Source organism: Cuculus canorus, chromosome 12 (genome assembly GCF_017976375.1).
Source record: "Cuculus canorus isolate bCucCan1 chromosome 12, bCucCan1.pri, whole genome shotgun sequence".
In the NCBI taxonomy this organism is placed as follows: Eukaryota; Metazoa; Chordata; class Aves; order Cuculiformes; family Cuculidae; genus Cuculus; species Cuculus canorus.
Window position 1 is genome coordinate 12,816,608 of NC_071412.1, and position 21,186 is coordinate 12,837,793.

At 45.1% G+C, this 21,186-nt stretch overlaps 1 protein-coding gene and 1 long non-coding RNA gene across 4 annotated transcripts in view; both read right to left on the reverse strand.

The window, feature by feature from the left end:
* Positions 1-1,561: 1,561 nt before the first annotated feature.
* On the reverse strand, positions 1,562-13,021 carry LOC128853353 (uncharacterized). Its single transcript, XR_008451835.1, has 6 exons — positions 12,635-13,021; positions 9,274-12,474; positions 8,924-9,124; positions 8,081-8,337; positions 7,815-7,952; positions 1,562-3,051 (listed from the first exon to the last, which is right to left on the reverse strand). It is a non-coding gene; the product is annotated as an uncharacterized LOC128853353 (long non-coding RNA).
* A 5,162-nt stretch (positions 13,022-18,183) lies between these two features.
* Positions 18,184-21,186, reverse strand: part of ADAMTS17 (ADAM metallopeptidase with thrombospondin type 1 motif 17) — a 178,591-nt gene continuing 175,588 nt past the window's right edge. For all 3 annotated transcript variants that reach the window (XM_054077506.1, XM_054077504.1, XM_054077505.1), the window contains one exon: positions 18,184-21,052. In XM_054077506.1, the coding sequence (XP_053933481.1) occupies positions 20,901-21,052 (152 nt within the window). In that variant the 3' untranslated portion in view covers positions 18,184-20,900. The remainder of the gene's footprint in view (positions 21,053-21,186) is intronic.

Consider the following 21,186-nt stretch of genomic DNA (forward strand, 5'->3'; position numbering starts at 1 on the left):
ACGCTGCCCCACGGGCTCACTGCTCGCATTGGCCCGGCTGCGATGAAGCCAGTGCCTGCGGAGCCACTGGTGGAGCTGATGAGGTGTATTCCACACTGGTATGTTTCCCTTGGCCCACCCTGACTCTTGGCTTATGTTTAAGAAACAAGCTCAGGACAAATCTTTAACAAGTTCCACATGCAAAACTTTTCTGGGATGGGGAAGAAGACAAAATTTCCTGGTAGATGGTTGCAGGAATTAACCAGGCACCGCTCACCCCAGGGACTTGCGTGAAGGTCCCTTGTGAGGGACAGCCTTGGGTGAGAGGCTGCTGGATGCTCTTTTCCCTACAGAAGATGGACAAACCTAAGTTGGAGTAAAGCTGAGTGCAGTTGCTGGCACTTTGCCTTCTCTTGTGCAATCAGGATGCCAGAGGCAGGGAAGGCGAGAGAGGAGAATGTTTTCTCTCCAGCTCTTGCTACCACTAGGTTAGATGCCACATCAGTTGACAAATGTCACACACTGCAGAGGAAGGAAGGCTCCTCAAGCATTGATGTTATTTTTTTTAAGCACCAGCCATTGCTTCCTCATGGCTCTCACTTGTCTGCACAGCTTTGTGGAGCTGAGTGATTTCAGCAGGGCTGGAAGAGTGGGAAAGTGGCCAGGCAGCGCGGTGGCTGAGCCCAGCTCCCCTGAGCAGCCCAGCTCTGAGCAGGTATTATGATACTCTTCTCTCCAGCCATAAGCCACCTTGTCTCAAGAGCAGATGATTAGGGGCTCAGCCAGCTTACATACTTTTCTGACCCAAAAGATGATGGATTTAGTGTGGTGAAGAGGGTTCTACAAGCATGGGGACGAGATGAGATGTGCCAAAATTACTTCCCTGAGCCACTTATAATCTCTCTGTGACTACTGAGGTTTACAAGTTATAAGTAATAATCACACTTTGTCAAAGCAATACAAGTTACTCAGAGGAACCAGCTCAAAGCCAGAAAATAAATCTGCTAAGGGGACCTGGAAGTGCAGGGGAAACAACCAGACTTCGCTGACAGAGCTGAGTCTGTGTTCCCTTACTTCTCTCCTTAACTGTCATTTACAGCTTATTACTTTTCTAACTTTTAAAATATTAGGAAGAATTATTCATGGATTTCATGGAAAGACACCAGGAAATGTAGATGGGAAATTGCTTCATATTCCAGCTGAGAGATCCTTACAGAATCCTTATGAAAAGGCGTTCTTTCCCCCAACAGCTGTTAAGAAAATCAAGCAAAAAAGTTTTTAATAGATTCCAAATCACTTCTCTTCTTGGATTTGTCTACACAAACCATAAACATGGAAACACAGAAGTACTTGACTGGCATCAATGTATTGCAAATACTTCAAGCTCAGTCGTGGATTTGTACAGGCTGAGTTGGACATTTGCTTGCAGTCCTGTCCTGGAAGAAACCTGTGCAGTGTCCAGAGTATTGTGTGCAAGTGTGCCCTGTGACACAGTGTAATGGGCAATCTGCCACCGAGATTTCAACATCCCTCATGGACCAATCTCCAGGTTTCTCTGCGGCCCCCATATATACTGACCTCTTTTCTGTCTGTCCAGAAAGTCTGCCGGTGGTCCTAATGGAGAAAGAATTAAAGGCTTAAAACAAAAACCTATTTAGAGCTTTTCAGGCCTTCATTATCAACTGGAAAGAACAAAACAAAGGCCCATTTCGGTAGCATACACAGGGAAGGCTCCTATAAGGCACTGTGAGGTGACAGGAACCTGCTGACAATTCTGATATTGATGGCAAAAAAAAAAAAGAGATAAATATCCTTTCTATCTTTATTTCATTGTTTTCTAGTAGGAGACTAGGAAGGCAGCTGTAGCAAACCACATCCACGTTCAGGACGTGGCATTATATAGAATACGATGCCTCTATTGCAAATAATTTATAAATCACAGAATCTGAGAATGGTGGGGGTTGGAAGGGGCCTCTGGAGCTCATCCAGTCCAACCCCCTCCTAAAGCAGGTTCACCTCAAGCACGTCACACAGGAACGCGTCCCAGGGCAGCCTGTTCCAGTGTTCCATCACCCTCACAGGAAAGAAGTTTTTCTTCACATGCAAGTGCACCTTCCAGTGCTCTGGTTTGTGCCCGCTGCCCCTTGTCCTATCACTGGGCACCACTGAAAAGAGTGTACCCATCCTCTTGACACCTGCCCTTTAGATATTGATAAGCATTGATATGTTGGGCTTTGCTCTGGTTTTGGACTGATGTAGCACAACTGATTTCAGTGAAGGAACCTCTCCGTGTTAAGGCAGAAGTCTGAGCCAAACACAGCAAAACAATACTCTCCCTGGTGTCTGGAGTGACTCAGCTTTTGTGGGCACTGTATGTACACTCGATCGAATTATATACACAGCAACAAGTTTAAGAGGTTGAAGAGTAGGCACACAACACAGGGAAGAAAACCTCAGTTAAATTAAGTTAATTATAGGCATATACTGAATATAGTTAATTGAGCTATGGAGGTTACTCTGAGTGCATGTTTGGTAGCATCAGGTTACACCTTGCCTCTTCTAATGGTCTCCTGTTCGAAGCGCTCATCTAGCTCAGCCAGTCCAAACTTAGTCATGGACATCTCTGCATAGGAGCACTACTCCTGTTGTCTCCTCTGGAAGGGTCATGGGATGAAACTTAACGTCTTCAGGAACAAGGTGACGGTTTAGGTGCTTGTATCTGGAAAGAAGCACAAAGCCTGTGTCTGTTCTGCTGCTGCGCAGCAGCAGTCCCAAGACCTGGCTCACAGCCAGCTTCATACCTTATCTGCAGCGCTGACCTGGATCAGGGGATATGGCTTATGCCTTCTCTGTTTAACGGTACATCCTGTGGTGATGTGGCAGCCAGCCCAGCCGCCCCCACCTCGCACATCCCTCTGAGCAGGCACTGGGGCCTGCTGTCACCTGCAGCGAGAAGGGGGTTCTGTAATCCCTCCGTGTGAGGGTGTGAGGTGCTGGGTCCCCTGTATCTCTGACTTCTTCCAGGGCAGAAGCACAGCTTTCGTCTCCTCCCTCGCAAGCTCCTTCTCCTGTCTGTAACATAGCAGGTGTTATAATAAAGACCCAGCTTCAGCATTCATCTCCGGCTCAGACATCAAATTACTCCCACCTACATTTGCAACTCTCTGATGTATGCTGTGACTCCTAGGAATGAAACTTTTATCTCGGGAACCAGAACACAGATCTAAGCAGCACTGCTGTCTCCTGGAGGAGATAACGTGTCTCTGCTCCGAGACCGAGTTCTGTGCTTGCCTTCTATCACACAGCACCATTTGGCAGGGGCTGCCTGGTTTATGTGATAGCAGACACTGAATTACTTCAGAAAAAAAAGCGACTTATTCTTTATATAAAAATGAATGACTAATTAAAATTGGTTTTAATTTTGCAGTTCTTATTTTCTTGGGATTGTGCCAAATCCTGGAGTCCATACTCCACACCCTGCCCTTCTGGAGGAATTTGGCTGGGGAAAGCACTCTAAGATTTGTTCCCTTCCTCTCAAAAGCCCTCCCCCTCCCCTTCTCCTTTCCTGCAACTCTGTAAATTGTGAACAACAGGAATGTTCCTGGGAAGAAACCCAGGCGGAATCACATTCAGAACAAGTCAAAGATTTCTTGCATAGCTGAAGCATGTGTTCGCAATCCCCGATTGCTGGAGCACGTAAGCCCTGCCAGCGCATGTTGTTCCCTTCAGATGTTGTCAGAGAGCTCTAGGCAGCGTCCAGGGCACTCTATGGACAATGTTTAGCAGAGGCATTGCTCCTTGGTTCATCTCTTAATGGTACCAGGGCCAAAAAGGCTCTTGAAAGGATGGCAGAAGGCCAACGCTACCTTTCCAAGAAGTTGTGCTAGTGATGGTCAGAACCATTGGTCTGCATGACCTCCCGTGGAGCCACAAACCAACTCCATTTGGGCCAGTGAGAGTTTGGCTGCTGCTAATACCTTATCAGCCCAGGCTTCACACAGCTTTTAGAATTGATGAAATCCAGAATATTAGCACATGCACTCCTAATAAAGTACTGACCAACAGAGAAGGATAAAGCCATGAGATCCCTAATGGATGTCCAAAAGGTAAATTATAACTCCTAGGAAGCAACAGAAGATAGAAGGGTAGATAGTAACTACAGCCTGTTGTCCCACCTGCCTGAGAAGTGTCACTGATCAAGAGGCCATGTAACTCTTCCAAGAGGTGCTATTGAATGGTTCAAAGCTGTAACCTGATAGGGCCAAGAAGGATGAGAGCTGGAGGCTGAGACACTGGTTGGAAAAATACAGCTTCAATGTATTTGTGAGGAAGCTTTTGTCCTTGGCACCATTCGAAGCACGGCAAAGCACAAACCAAGTCCTTGCTCAAACTGATGCGGATACTGGGGAAAGGCAGGTTGATGAAAGCATCACTTGTCTTTCCAATGACCTTATCATGTGAGCTCGGCCTGCCAAGAGCTGTCTCTTGCTCTGCACTCCTCATGATCTGAGCCAACAAGCCTGAACACGTTGTGCTGATATCTGGTATCATTCAGCATTGCATGGCAGTCTCAAAGTGTTGCACATGCATCCTTTCAGAACAGGACGATGACACCTCTGTGCTTTGCTGCGTACCGTGTGCCTCCATCTCATCTCACTTCCAAACATGTCCAATCTAACTTTGCAATTTTTTTAATATAAAGTGCCCCAGGGAAGGTCCTGAGCTTGCAGGAGGAACAGAAGAGACAGAAGAATCTTCCAAAGCTCTTGGTAGCTCAGAGGCTGTGCTGTGATTACCCTGGCTCTCCTTCACGCTTGCCAACAGGTTTCCCAGGCCTTTACTGGTGCGTGGCAACAATAATGAGCAAGTAACACATGGGGGCAGCAGCAGGCTTTGCTTCCTTGTCAGTCTGGGAGTCTGTGATTGTAGCATCCTTCCAGGGGTCTTGCAAAACTGAGGTGCTCCAAGATTTGAGGGTCACTGTGCTGGGCACGAGCCTAGAGTGATAGCTACAGCTGTGCAAACCATGAGAAAAATATGTCGTAGGAGAGAAGGGCTTTGTGTCCTCAAGGGACAGGATGTCAGCACTGAAACCTGTGCTTTTGTCACTGCATCTGGTCCTTCTCCAGTTCCTGCAGTCCCAGCCTGAGCAGTTCTGTGCTCATATTACAAAGCACATTAAACCAGCAGATAGTGTCAGCATTGTCTGCAAAGGCAAATATGGTTGGAGTGAAAATCCTGGGTCTTGGTTTTTGATCCCACTGCATCCCACCGGACAAGTCTTGCTGAGCTTATTGCCCTATGGGCAGGATGGAGCCCAGCATGTCCCTTTCAGTGAGGTGAAAAGAAAGAAAGTGCTCTCATCCGATTGCACCACGAAGAACGATGATACCATTTATTCTCTTGGAGAGTCTGAATGTTCCAGTAATGAGGAAAAGCCTTGATCTTGTCTTTGAAGGTCTTAAAAACCAAGTTTTCAGGGTAGGAACTCTTCAGTCAGGGAAGTGGCCATAATTTCCATAGCAAGGCTCTGGGATTTTCTGGCAGGGCTGTTTCCAGAACAGAGGTCTTTGTTCCTGCTCTGAGTGAGCACAACTTCAGGAGCTCCTTGTGCACCTGATCTTTACCTGGCCGCTCACATCAGTGCTCCCCATCATGTGAGTAATGGGGTTTCTGAGTGGTATCGGCCCAAGCTGATACTGGAAATGGCAAGAAGTAATAAAAAAAATGTAGCAAAAGCCAGCCTGTTCACCAGAAATGATGATGGATTAATTATAATAAGGGACAGGAAACAAAACAGCACTGTGTTCCATGAGTAATTAAAAAAAAAAAAAAAAAATCAGATAAATGCCCAGATAGGAAAAGCATTTTCTGTAACTGAGGCTGCTACTTTAATTGGAAAGGGCTGTTAACACAACCGCCTGACCGAGGTGAGCGCAATCACACAGCAGGGCTGTTGCAGAATCTGCAAATAAACAGCCCGATTGCATCTCTCAGCTCCAATCTGTGAATTTCTGAAGCCAAAAAAACAGCTTTAAATTTAAAACTTCTGTTGGAGTTCATGCTTCAATTGGGCTATGGTCCAGGACATGCAAAGACTTAGGGCATTAAGAGTCTCATGTAGATGAAAAGACAGTGGGGAGTCATTTGAGTTGGCTAGTAATGTCCTAAACTATTGCAGGATCTGCATTCGTTCCCTTTAAACTAACTTGTGGAGAGGAAAATTGGGGAAACTATTTTATCACTTGTAATCGTTACAGCAAAAGCTAAAGCTAAGCATGGCCCTGATACAACTCCTGTGTCCCACACACAGCCCAGCCGAGGGGTCCCAGACGCAAGCTGGGCTGTGAAGTAAACCCTGAAAATGCCCAAACCCCCTAACTGACCACCACTAAGGACATCCAGGCTGCTCTGTTGGCTGTTGTTTTCTATTCACTTCAAACCATAATCTCAGACAACCTTTATGCATGGAATAACAGGACAGTTTTGCACTCAACCTTGTTGAGCTCCAAGTGCATTATAAAGCTGGAGCCAAGCAATGCCATAACGGTACCTGTGCTACGGCACAGTGGTTCCCTGAGTTACAGGGAAGTGAATTGCATCACCCAAGGCCACACAACATACTGGAATGTCAGCACAGCCCAGACCCCAACTTTCTGGGAAGCTGCGGGGAGCATGCGTTGAATGATGAAAGATGTGTCTGGCTGTCAAAAAGACTTAGAAAAGCTGCAATTGCAAACTTGAAAATTGCAAAATTATGAACAATAGCAAAGTGACACAAACACTAGCAGCATGATCACCAGGTATCAAACAAAGCACAACTAGCCAAACCCATTTCTTGTGAGAAAAAAGAAGAGCAGAACAATGCAGAACATGCCTCCACCGACTATGTGGGCTGTGTCCCCGCTGGTTAATGCTGCAGCTCCCTGCGCAGGCAGGCCTTAGATGGAAAGGCTGAGAAGAATTACCAGGAGTCCGTGAACTGTTTGCTGGGACTCTTCGCTGCCAGAAGCTGCTTTACAATATTCCCAGCCATTTCCCTAAGTATCCAAGAGACTGGACAAAATTAAAGAAATACGTGTCTTTCTTTTATGTTCCCAGGTGGGACTTTACCAGCACAGAATGAATACCACCCCTCGCACCCCATGCCTTAAAATCAGAACACTAGAATCATAGAACAACTTGGGTCGGAAGGGAACTTAAATTTCATCCAGTTCCACCCACCCCTGCCGTGGGCAGGGACACTTTCCACTCGATCAGGTTGCTCAAAGCCCCATCCAGCCTGGCCTTGAACACCTCCAGGGATGAGGTAGCCATGACTTCTCTGGGCAACCCATGTCACTGCCTCACCACCCTCCCATGCTAAAACCAAAGCACTGTTCCCTCATCTCATTGTTACACATAACCCAGAGCCTGTGGATAGCAGCTACAGCCAACTAACATGATCAAAAGTAGATGGATTGAATTTGCTGATGGAGTGGAAAAGTTACAGGCAGGTTGTTAAGAATTAGCACTGAGTCTCTCTGTTTATTCTGATTCTTTTTGTTTGATTGTGCTTGCCCTAGGAAACGTGAGAGCTGTTGGGGATCATATTAGCAAAGAAAACAGCAGAGCAACAAGCTGATAGTTTAGAGTTCATGCAAACATTGTGTCTGTCACTGAACCAGAAAAAAAAACTTGGCTCAGAGGCAGTCACTAAGTTGAGAAAGGATCTCTTGATAAGATACTCTTGGGGAACAACCTCAGAATGATGTGAAAGATAGATGGGAAACAGTGCTGCAGAGCAGATCTAAGCAATCAGGAGGGAATACTGCATAGTTTGGTTTCTTTCTTACCTTTCTTCCCCGTTCCTCCCTGTTCATTAATAGGGGAAAGAGTACTTTTGCCTGTAAAAATCTCTCTGCCTAACGAGGTAACACTGGGGTGCGCTACTGCACCAGCACGGAACTTCTGGGTAGCTTTGCTTCAGCTTGCTGGAGAAAAGCATAGTAAAACTATTAGCAATGGATCTCTATATGATCAACATCACCTCGACTTTAAGCATCTACACTCACAAACTCCTTGCTTGTGGAAAAAAAAAGTCACAATGGTTTCAACTTACCAGAAAGGAGCTCTTTGTGGAAATATCAAAGGAATGAGACCAAGTCCCATGTGGCCAGAGAACACAGGCTGTGGCTAACCAGGCAGAGAAGATGCTGTCAAACATCTCGCATCTGGGCAGATGAGAGGAGTCAGGCCAGCTTCTTGGTCCAGGAGATACAACTTCATGACTTTTTGTATAGATGTGATGCGTTTACAGATGTTCCCAGAAAGGGGCAGTAGAGACCAAACCCACACGATGAATAGAAAGAGACAATCCTGATCAGGGAGAAATATAAACAAAAAGGGGAAATTATTTGCAATGTTTCTTTTCCTTGGCATAAGAAGGCTTCACCATGTGTCCACTCAAATAAAAACAACTGGACCTGTATAGGCCAAAATGGGGCTGCTTGGAGTAACACACCAATCTCAGTCCACTCTGAGACTGCTTCCAAACCATGGAAGCTGTGTGGGGTGCAAGAGCTGGCACAAGGGTGTGTAGTGCATTGGGGAGCCCCATATAATGCACTACTTAACCCATCTGTCACTACAGCAGCAGGGCAACCTCCGGGTTGAATTATTAGCAGGGCAGCAATAATGATTTGGGAAACGTTTACCACCAGGTTCATGGGCACCTATACTCATCACTAACACAATCTGGCTTCCACCTAGCCTTTAAAGAGAGGAGACAAGGGAAAAAGGGATGCTTATAATATCAAGAGTGCCAACAGTTCATGTTGGTGTGAAGCAGGGCAGCCCTTCCCTAGATCACCCTTACCATCTCTTCAGGCTCTCTTGAACCGCTCAGAGTTGATTCTAGACCTAATTCAATACACTGCCTGAAGGAAAAGGCACAGTTATTTACCTGAAGCAAATCCCATGTTTTGTTTTATTTAAGCCACTTAGCCTGGCCCTGTTCTGTTACTCGATGCTGTTCTCTTGCACTGTCCATATTCCACAAGGGAGGGTGTGATTTTGCTGGTGGGGATGTCCAGGAGGTCCAGTCAAGGGACAGTACAACAGGCATAAACCATGCAGCCAGTATCTTCCTCAAAAAGTTTCTGGCCTAAAAATAAGAATGAAAACAAGAAAGCAAGCAGTGGGCAACGTGAGGTGAGCAACTAGCTATATGCAGCAGAGGAGTTCAGGCAGTAACAGCTTTATCAGGAAACCAAGAACCTTTTCTGATCCTGCTCTCAGCATAGCTCAACACACCAGTAAATCTGGCTGCAGACTGAAATCTTGGCTTCCCCTGAAGGCAATGGCAAACGTCCCACTGGCTTCAATGGGAGTAGGACTTCCTGCCAGATCTCGTGCTTCCCGTTCCTTTGCCGTAGCCATGAGAGCAAGCATCCCTTCCAAGGCTGTGTCTGCAGCTAGGGCCTTCAGGAGCACAAGAATGGCTCTCCTTGCAACCTGAGAAATATCAATGGGGAACAAAAGACTTCTTTTTAACAGAAGCGACGATTGTCCCAGAGCACAGCCTGCTTAGTGGCATGGGGCTCTCTGGGCTGAAATTTTTCTTTTCCTATAGACTTTAACTGTCTACATGGGGCACAACAGCTCAAGCACATAGCATTTGGCTGGGATGAAATCACTAGTGGGAAAGATGGTATGAGCTGGATTATGTAGCGGGCAATGTTCATCTCTCCTGGTCTTAAAATCCCTCACTCCATACCTGCTCACAGAGCAGCACAAATACATTGTGTGACTTACAGCAACACAAAAAACAGGGAGGGAAAGACTACGTCGGTCCATTTCTGCTTTTATCACAACAGTTGATGCCTGTTGGAGGAGGTAAAGAAAGGGATGCTGGAAGAGCTGTGCGTTGACCACACAGGGCTCTACATTTGCTCTGGCATGAGAATCTCTCTGCTGAGATGAGCATCTTGAGATCTCCAAGCTATTTGTGAGGTGGCAAGGTCACAGTTCTCATTCCCTGCAAATCTTTGCTTTTCTTGGCAAAAATCGAGCATTTTGTTCAGGAAATCCTGGTGGGTGTTTTGTGATCAGTCAAGCACAGCAGATTACATTACTGGAGGGTATATACAGGACCTCCTGTCTTCCAGACATAGTAAAATGAGTCTGTTTACTCCAGCAATTCAGGAGTCACCAGCATGGTGCTGACCACCTGTATTATTTCTTAGGTCACAAGGCTTGTCGACTGGACAGATTGATGTCTGTACAGCTGACTGTTTGCATATCAATTGTAGAGGCAAAGGAAATTCTTCAAATCCCAGAGCACAACTGTGCACTGCTACAGAAAAGCAGGTGGAGATGTGCCAAGTTACGGCTCCTCAGTTGCTACCCCCGTAAAGAATGCCCTGCAAGGAAAACTGGAACATATTTCGTGAAAGAGCAAAGATAATACAAGACTATCTGGCAAAGAGTAGAATTTAATATTAATGGCTTTCCTTTAGTCACTCTATTTCCTGCTCCTAACTTAACCCTCTAAAATCAGCAATGGTCAGAGAAAGGCTATAAACTTTTGCACATCTAAAAGGCCTTTCACTAAAAGATATCAGAGCTCTTCACAAATATTAGGGACTTCTGTAGGATGGCCATCCCCCTCAGGAGATGTAGCTAATGGGCAGGTGGTCCTTTGGCTGCAGAGGCCAAACACTGAAATTTGGCTTCTGTACACCTCTGCCGGAATATCTGTCTCTGGGTTCATCACAGGAACGCAGGAAATGAAGGGAGCTGGGCAGCCCTTGAATTCATGCTCCAGATTCAGCGTGAAAAACACCTTCCCCGTGGTCAGAAGGGTAATAGTCATGGAGTAATGCTATGACTGATGTCACTTCAGCCCATCAGCCACTTCAGGATCTTGTCCCTGAGGCCCTCAGCGTTACACTGAGACCATTCATGGCTGTATATGGCTCAGTTGCTGGTGTAGCTAAACATCTCCATTAAACAACGGCACACTGAAGCTTGACTTGAAAGTGAGCTGGACTAGCTCCATCTCCCCGCCCTTCCTTACCAACTGGTACTTACCTGAAGGGCTCCAAGTATTAGTCAACACAGGTAAGTGATGCACAATATGGCTCCTCCAGATCCCATGGTCCTTCATTCAGAGGAGATCCTTCCGTGCCACCCACATCTTCCTTTAACCTGGCAAAGCACCTGAACTACTGAGCTGACTTGCCAAGAGAGATTTAGGCTGGAAACATCTCTAGAAAGATGGCTCTCATTAAGGGCTCAGGCCTGCAGAAGAGCACAATCATGGCTGAGGCGCAGAGCTGGGGCGAGAAGCATTAGTCATCACTGCCTCATGTTTGGCCTTTCGGACAGTCTCCTCTCTTGGAAGATGCACTGTTTTGCCTGTATGACTGTAGGCAGAAACTAAAGAGCAGAGCTGGTTGAAAATTTTCCATCAAAACAATATTTCTCTTTTGTCAGAAGATACCTTAAAAATTAAGTGGAAAAAATCAGAGAAAAAAGCTTGGGTTTTGGCTGACATTGTTGGTCAAAAAAATCCCAAACTTGAGATTTTTTAGCCAAAAATGGAAATGTTTGGGGTAATGCAGGGGAGGAGCCTGGCAGGTCTTAGTGATACCCTGAAAAACATCTAAGAAAATTTTGACAAATATGAGGATGTTTTTGTCAATTTTTTTTCCATAGTGAAAGATACTTCTGCTTTTAGAACCATTCTACAGGGAGGCTGGAAAACAAACAAGCAAATATGCTGCTTCTTTCTTATACAGATGGCTATAGATACTCCATAGCATGAGCATAGGCAACAATTCCTCCAGAGCAATACGTAAAGATCAGATCGCTCACAGAAGCTGCCCAAGAGGTTACAACCCCCAAATTGTAATTCTCAGAAAGGGACACACACAGAGCTGATTCTGCTATGAGTTTGTACAGCTGATGGAAAGCCTCGATCACCTCGCAGTTGCCTTGCATACAAATAAACGGAGCCATGGGGACAGCTAGAGAAAAGGCACCGCTTGCAAAGGAAGGTACTGGGCACACAGCTGTTGCAAAACCATCCATGCTCACTAGTCAGCCAGCCACACGCAGCGTCGTTGCTAATAATGTTGCAGGGAGAACAGCACATAAAATACCTGGGAACTTGCTGAAAGCCGTTTTCCGACTTGCTTACACAATAACGTGGTTTTTCGTTTTCCCCTTTAAAATTGATTCTTACCCTCTGACAGCATTTCTTGGGCTCAGTGTCACCATCCCCTCCTCAAGGTATTGTTGGCCAGCATTGTGAAAGGACTGGGGGGAAGGAGCTGTGAGCAAGAGCAGCCGGTGGCTCTGGGTGCCCCGAGGTGCCTGAAGAGAGCATCAGTCCAGTAGTTCAGCAGGGCCCTCATTCCTCAGCATAAACCTGGGCATGAAGCAGAGGTGACGATGCCGACGCTAACACAGCACTGGTCACACAGAAGGTGAATCAGCCCTGTGAGAAAACTGAGAGGTGACATGTTGTTATTAGGCAGTGGGAAGCAGGGGAGGTTCGATTTACAGTGATTTCCTAAGGAATTAGACCGCGTTTCTGGACAGGATTTATATTTTAAACAACACGTAATTTTTTTAAAGGACTAATTCAATCTAGATGTGGATTTCATACCTTTTCCTTAATGAGAGCAGCACCGGGGGAAGCACGCTCAGAAGTACTGACGTGTCCTGGCAGGGGCTCCGACTGCTGCAACTTGCCTTGCTGACAGCCCAAGCTTGACTCTCATCCCACGACAGCCCGGGGTTACAGTCCCGACGACTTCCACCACAAGCAGCTCTGGCTCAGAGCCGCCAAAGTGATAAAAGACTTCTTGTGCGATCATCTCAGGAGGAAAGTTTGGTGCCAAACAAAGCTGCACTCTGGTTGGGTCTTTTTGCCATTAGAGAAGAAATCAAGGGGAAAAATACAGAGCTGGGGAAAATAGATGGAAGCTGCAAAACGTTCAAATAATGTATTTTCCAAGAAAACGGAAAAAAAAAAAATCAACACAAGAATGGTTTGTCTGGCTTTGCTGGTTTGCTGGCCAGGCTGTGGCTGCACTGATCTTTGTGCAACCTGAAGATCCTGTTAGAGGATCTCCCTTTTCACTGACTAATGGACATTCTGAGTGGTTCCACTGCCTGTCTCCAGGATGGCTGCACAATGATGCCGTAGAATACAGTGACCTTACAGAAAACTGTCAGGGATCTTTCAGCAGCTGATGCTTTTTGGGGTAGTGGAGCCAGCCATCCAGCCTGGCGTGCTACCAGCACGCTCCTCCTGCTGAACAAATGAGCATTTCCCTCTCTGCCAGCCCACATCTGGAGCAGGATCCAGGCTTGAGGCTGGATCTTGCAGCCCAGTTTCAGTATAAGGGGCATCTCTGAAGTAATGTGAATTTTACCCTTTGCTACTTCCAATAACACAAAATGTGTCTGAGGATATAAAATCAGTGGGGAGTATCCCTTTCCCTTCCCTGCCAGTGCAGTAACCGCAGTACAGGCTCACTCACTCAATTCAGAGCAGCCTACGCGTATCTTCATGCCTTTTCAGATTCCTGCTGCCAATAACCCCAGTTCACTGCTTTGGGAATCTGCCTTTTCCCAAGCACCACCTGTGGTCTGCAAGTTCTTGAGAGAAGGACCGTTTCTTTGCACATGGCCTTCCAGCAGCCGCACGTCTGGTTGTAGTTTCTAAGTGCCACTGCACAAAGAACACTGAATCATTATAAAAGACCTCAGAACTAAACCCATCCAGAAAGTAAAAGTGAGGGGAGACACCGGGCTACTACAGGAGTACCATGAGAAAAAGACTTTCCTTCAGAAGGCTGAGGGAGGAGATGAAATGCACTTGAGCAGATGAGGGAAGATATTTTGTATTGACTACGAAGGTGGTACAGTTTCTGGAGGGTGCAAAGCAAGTTTGTGGGGGGCAAAGCAGCTGTAAGCAGAACAAAAGGGGAAAGAGACAACGGTCATGGAGGGAGGACAAGGCCACAAAGCGTGTCAGTGGAGAAGAGAGGAGGAAGGACAAGGTAAGCATCTCTGGAGTTACGCTGTGAGACGGCTGTAAGACTGAGGCTCAGGAAAGGCTGGATGTGCTGAGGATGCAAAGGTTCACCTGGAGACCGAGTTGTGCCAGGAGCTGGCCCCACACTCAGACGTCCTGCAGGTTCCACCACAGCAAGCATGCAGAGTTGCTCTGTCCCGAGGTTGAGGAGTATGCCAAGGCCTGTGGCATGACCTAGACAAGTCACATTGGAGGCTCCAGTTCCACCCAGACCACAGAGAGATGAAAGGATGAAACATCCAAAAAGAAGCCTTTCACAGCAAAAAAAGAGGAGCTGAGGGAAACCACAACTTTCAAGAAAGCCCAGCTGCTTCTCTCCATCCCAGCGGCCGAGGCGGATACCTACCCCAGGCAATGTGGACCTGGCCAGTGTCTTGGCTGTGGTAATGTGCAGGGAACACATATGCAAGCCCCAGACATCAGTTGCAGGACTCTGCTAATTGAGAAAGTCTGTTTGAGTGTCTGGCCACCATTTGGCAGACACAGCAGCTCTGACAAAATAATAAATGTGGTACAGTGCAGCCTCCAGGCATTCCTCCTGGGGTCTGTCACATGAAAGTGGCACGAAAGGAGATGAGGCGATGCAAGACACATGGAGGTCAGCTTTGGAGACTCTCTGATTACCTTCTGGGGTGGTTACTGCTAAGGAGAGCTCGTGGTCCCATCTCTGCTTGTATACTCTCTCAATTAAACTCTCCCTTTATAAACAATTCTTCCCATTCAAAGTGAAGATGCATCAGCCCTGCTTGTCCAAGGCAGTTATGCTGTTGGAAAGTCTCTCTTCAGGAAAACCAGCCCATTTCTAAAGAGTGTGAGGAGAAGCCAGAGACATGATAAAAGGAGAAAAAAAAATGCACACAGAAAAGATAATTGGTCTTTGTGCATTAGTAGCATGAGTAGTGTTTGAGGAACTCCTGCTTTGCTACTGACCTGCCTCCAATGAAGAGAAACAGAAGGATGCTGAAGCTGTATGGAGAAGTATTATCAAGCATGCTCAGCACAGGACCAAGTGTTTGAAGAAGAAATGCTGTTCAGGGGCAGTTCACAGCCTGTCTGGTCCTGGCTGCACTACATTAATGCAGCAGCAGGACAAACGACGCAAGTAACTTGCCAGTGAGGAGGTTACCAGGGCTTCTTTTCTTACGCCATCAGAAGCATGTGGGCATTAAATGTGAATGTCTCTGGAATGGTTCTTCTCTGCCTGAAAATCACCAGTATACCAGCGCTTGTGCCGACACTGTTCAATAAGAAGAAAACATACCTTTCCCAGTGGACAATGTGTGTTGGGGAAAGCACAAAGGAACAGGTTAACATGAAGTTTTCACTCTACCAGTGGAGCAACGTCCTCCAGCAGTAGTACTCCGGGTGATGAATGGGACCGATGCCAGGGTAAGGTGATCAACAATGAGCAGTTTGGAAAGAAATTTCCTTCCAGAGAAAGCCAGGTTCCTCCCGCTTGCTGCAAGGGACCGAGAGATAGCTAAGGCTGCTGTGTACACCAGGACATGCAAGAGAGTGACGGAAGCAGGTGGAGTTGGTGGAAACAGAACTGAACTCCAAGAAGCTGAAGAGAGATTACACTTTCCTCATGGTACTCTCATGCCAGAGCAACTGAGCCATCTGACCCCACCTGCCTTTAATGATCTTGGCTGAGGTGACTTAAATAAAAAGCCTGAGATCACAGGGAAGGACAGTGTCTTCTAATCATCTGGTTTCTTGGTTAGAAGATGGGGATTAGGAGTAAGAGAAAAACAGCAAACTGCTACATGCAAAATAGGCAAATGAAGTATCTAAGCCTACTGGATTTATAGAAGAGATATTGGCACAAACCAGGAACATTTCAAGCCAAATGTATGACAGCATTCCTTACACCCCTCCCGCCCATTGCCATGCCCCAGCTTAATGCAAAACCTTTTGGCTTCCAAAGCCTTACAGCTATTTTTTATTGTTTAAACAGGTCAACAATTGCAATCACATGTTGACTCCAGGCAATACACAAACACGATGATGTGTTAATATACAGCAATGCTTGGATGGAGTTCCTACAATTTTGCCGCTGTTAACAGTCGTGTGTATGCTCGTAGCTGGGCTGGTATCTCCTAAGGTTACCTCTGAGAACTAGAAGCCTATCGGTGTTGTGCCATTACCAAGAAGCCAGCGTGAGATCAGTAAATGAGCTCTATTTTTAATATAAGCATAAACCCCATTTCTGGAAATCAGTCCGGGAGGAATCTCACACCAACTGTACTTGGGCTTCTTTTTAAGGTTGCTTTAGAAAGGTGCAGCTCTCATCTCCAAGAAACGTCCTTTTAATGAGAATTGAGCTGGAATGGGATTCGGAGGATGGCATCTTTGTAAAGCAGGATAGAAGAGCATCCTACAGCCATATTTGTGTGCAGCTGTCTGCAAAAAACATCTTCACCACGAAACAGTACAAAGATCTGGGCTAGTGCCTACAACAAAGACATCCAAAACACATAGCACTGAAGTAATTCTGTTTATTTCACACCAGGGAAGTGTGCAGCTAGGTGATGCAGATACCTTTCCAATGGATGGGATAATTTTGCTCCAAAATAAATTTCCACATGCTCAGTAGCTTTCCGTATCAGGTTGTGCCTGTGGGGCAGCTACCATTAAACATACAGCAAGCTGCCACTTCATCTGAGCTCACACATACATTGAAAGCAATCTCTCAAAAGCACTTGCAAAATGTCCTTCCCCCACGCACGAGCCTCAGCCCCCTCGCAGCCTGCTCAGGCGTACGCAGCGATACCCCAAACACAGCCTGGCTCACTTTTTCCAGACAGGCATTTTCTACTGTTGTGTCACTGACCACAGACCTTGTAAGGCATTAATCAGGTATGAACATTTCCTTCCCTACGCTTTATTTTGCAACCTGACCGGGACAAGACTCATCATTTCTTGATCTGTTAACACACTGGGAACTCTGAGATGCCAGAGTTTCAGTGACAAATGACCTTTTACACCTATCACAGCTATCAAACAGTTGGCCTAGACTTAACTGAATCCCAGTCTCAATCCAGTATTAGACAGATGCACAATGTACTACTTACAGCTTCACTCCTTCCTCTCATTTTTCATGTTAGCTGTTAGATTTGCTTTGTATTTTTTTGAAGTTCAGAAACCCTATTAAAGTTGTTATGGAAAAAATAAATTTATTATTCGACATACTCAATCTTTTTCAAAATGGAATGCTCCTCTTGTTTTTTGGTTTCCATTTACAATTGGTTCCATTCAGTTTGACTGTTTTTATCTTTTCTGTTTATAACCAGCACCAAAAAGAAAATTACCATGGATACAGTACATATGCAAATTAGCTAATGGAAAAATATATACATTTCACTCTGTAATGAAAAACTTAAATGATATTATTGCCATGGAGAATATATCTCTGTATTATAATAAAATATCAAGCAATAATCGACTGCTAAGATTCTTTTCCATCAACAAAAAATAGCACCATACATGAGATAGTGAGAATCTACACTCAATAACACAATTGTGCAACTAGAAATGTACAGTACTTTAGTAACAGTACAGAGTATTGTTTACAATATGGAAATATCACCACTGTAATCAAAAGAGCGTCAATCTCTTATGAACAACTAAAAAAAGTATTGTCATAGATACACGGAAACAAACGGCTTTCTTTTCACCAGTATGGAGTAACTGAGGGCAGAACAGAGCTGTAAATTCATAGTAAAGCTCCTATAAAATGATACAAAACAGAGGTGCAGGAGTATTGAACAGAATTAAACTTTATAATTATTATTATTTTTTTCTTGGCTTTTATAAAATGGGAAGGTTATCACCATGTAAAGTAACAGAATGTAATAAAATGGACCCGTGTTGTGCCATCAGTTTTTAATTAACGTTGGTTTCTTATTATAAAAAAAAAAAAAAGTTGATGTATGCTGAGAGAGCAAGTGAGGTGTTATTTTCAGTGCTCAGACATTCCAAAAAATTTCTTGTAAATTCATATTGCCTTAGGTAGGACCCAGCACTTGGACCCAAATGTCTTTTGAAGCCAGGACTGAGCACACCAGGACAGCCACAGGTCTAACTAGCCTAGTATCCTGTTCTGGACAGGGGACAGTAGTGAATTATTAGTGAAAAACATAAGAATTAAAATCCCTTCTCTCCTGTGTACCTTTCTAGGAGCCCACGTTTTGCATAAAGAGGCTGACAGATCAGCACTGGAAGGAAAAATGACCCCTGCTACTTAAAAGCACCTTTGATTCCCATTAACAACAAACAAACACACTACTCTATTCAACAGAGAAGCCCGGTGGCAAATCCTTCAGGAGGACAACGTATTAGTAATGCCAAAAATGATCAACAAGGGGGTGGCATTTCATTGGGCCAGGCCACTTCCTGGGCAAAGAAAACAGCAAACTCCAAACCAAGCAAAGGATGGAAGGAGACCCACCTCAGCCAAACTGCTGCGAGGTGACTGCGGTGGCAGGGGGGCAGCAAGGACAGCCGTGCCGCGCAGAGGCAACACAGGGCTGTGTTACTGCAGGGTGTGACAGCAGGCAAAGGGGGAAACTACTACTGTGAGTAACCAGTATAAATCAGACTCTCTGCGCTTTGTCTCATCTTTTGGAACTTTCTCATTAGCAGTTCATCTGCCCAATAATTTGCCTAGCTGAAGTCACTGCGCTATTGCTTAAATGTTCCCTGACACCCCCGCCAGCAACATTTTCCACTGATTACTTGCTAAGTATTACACAACCTCTGCGTTTGGGCTACGGGGTGGGAATAACAGAAGAAAGAGGTCCGATCTGGACAATAAGATGCCAAAATAACATCCAATATTAAAAAAAACCCAACAAGTTGGAATCATTTCCCTGATAGAGAAAATCATCTAGGGCATTGGAAAGCAGATCTCTTTGAGACAGGCACTTGAGAAGAAACTGTGTGCAAATGTGCCTTTGTATATACAGGCCAGCCCTTGTGTGCACACACTCATTGTGCTCGTAAGCACAGACGTGAATGTGAAGCCCTCACAGTATTAGTTTGTTGATGAACATTAGCTCCCTGTGCTTGAAAAACTTAGCCCTTAATAAAATGCTAATAAGTTATTCCAGTGAGGTCCTGGATATTGAAAGGAGTGTAATAAGGAAGGAAAAGTTGCTTTATAGATATGTTAGGTACTAAGAGTCTTTATCCCTCCTTGCATTGAAAAAAGAGACAACAGCAAAAAAGACAACTTGAGGACAAGTGTGAGCTGCAACGCAGACTGGCCCAGGGGCTGGGCTTAGTTCGGCACTCATCTTCAAGGAATAAAACAGTACCATGCAGTTCTAGAGCGAGTACAAAGCTGCAATTCATCTGAACGGCTCTGTTCATATCGGGAAGAGTGGGCTGTAACTTAACCACCGCACAACTGGCCTTGGACCCTGGCAAGGGAACTGATACACGTTGGAGCAAGATATGATAGAGAGACACTGATCTGTAGGACAAATGGAGGGGACAAACTCTTCCCTGGATAGAGCTCCTGTTTCAAGTCTCACATCTCAAAGAGGAGTTTCGTTTAAAGTGCAGAGACATGGAAGAGAGTATCATATATGCAGCACTTGCTAAGTGCTCTAATAGCACCAATCTGATAGCACCAAACCTGATAGCACCCAAAAGTAAGACAGGAAGCATAAAATACAGTAAGTAAAAACCTAAACCTCACTGAAGGCAACGGAAGTCTTAGCCTTATGGCTTCAACAAGCTCAAGATTTCACTTTGACTGTCTTGTATCACTGAATACTTTTGACTCAAAAGGCTACACAACCTCAGATGTATACAAGAGCCAAGAGATAGGGAACTCCTGTTCTGCTCTCCACTCCACCCTTCATATAAAGGTTGTTCCAAATCCTGTTTCTGTACCAACCCTATCCCATTTCATGGTCCTCATTCAGTCTCATCTGATTCACTTCTAAGAATTGGAGAGAGATTAGGCCAAGCAATCCCTCAGTCTACTGGATAAAATAATTTCTGACTTCTCCCATCTCATGTATAGTAAATGGTTCTGGCTTAAAAATAACTATCTACTGCTATTAATAAGCTTCCATTTCATTAAGCTCAGAGAAAAATTAGGTTTCATAAAAGAAACTATGTTATTCTGGGGAAAAGAGAGAGAGGATTGTTTTATAAAATTAGAAAGAAGAGCCGTCCCTATTAGTTGCTCTAAAAAATATGACTTGGAATGTTTGATATAATTTTACTGAGTTTTCTGCAGGAATTTCAGAGATGTCCAACCTCTGCTATCAGTTTTCACAAGGTTTTACAGCAAATCCTCTCTTTAAATTAAGCTTTTCATTTATGCGTGTCCCTCCAAGCCCACTCCACAGTGGGATAACTGTTGAGATGAAAAGATCAGATGAAAGCCAAGATTAAAAGATTAATGTGTTTACCTTTGCAGAAATATTTTGCCAGAGGCCTTCCTCCATGGAGGTACCCATAACCTTAGTCGATGTAATCACTTTGCAACTCTTGTCCTTTTCTTTAATGGTAGCAAGCCATCCAGTGGCTGGTGATTTAATATATTAGAGTAAAAAGCATTAATGAAAATGTAAGGATGTCAAAATACGATAAATTGATTGGCTCCTTGAGATGACTCTTTCTGTTCGTTTTTTTTTTTTAAGGTGGATAAGAGGATTACTTTGGGATCCAGTCCGTAGAATTAGTTTCAAGTCTTATTAGGTATGCTTTGGAATCCACCACATTGTAGCAACTCATGAAGTTCCAGTACTCAGACCTAGTCCGTGATTTACATACAAATAGCTGTAATACCCTAAGAAGTAGCACAAGTTCATTAACTCTTCTGCTGCATCTTGTTTGCATAAAAGTCTCTGCAAGTCTGGCAACAGCGCTGATACCACCGCATGTCTTGGCACAGATTCTTCTCCCGGATCACTCTGCAGTACACTGTCCACTGGTCGCCTGTGCACTTGTACGTGAGAGCAGCTTTGGACAAGAAAAGAAAGGAGAAACTAGCAGATTAGCCAGAAAACAGCATTGCAAGTGTCATCAAAATCACTGCATATGAGGGGCCAACCTCACAGTCTGCACGGAAGATGGGATGATCTTTCTACTGAAAT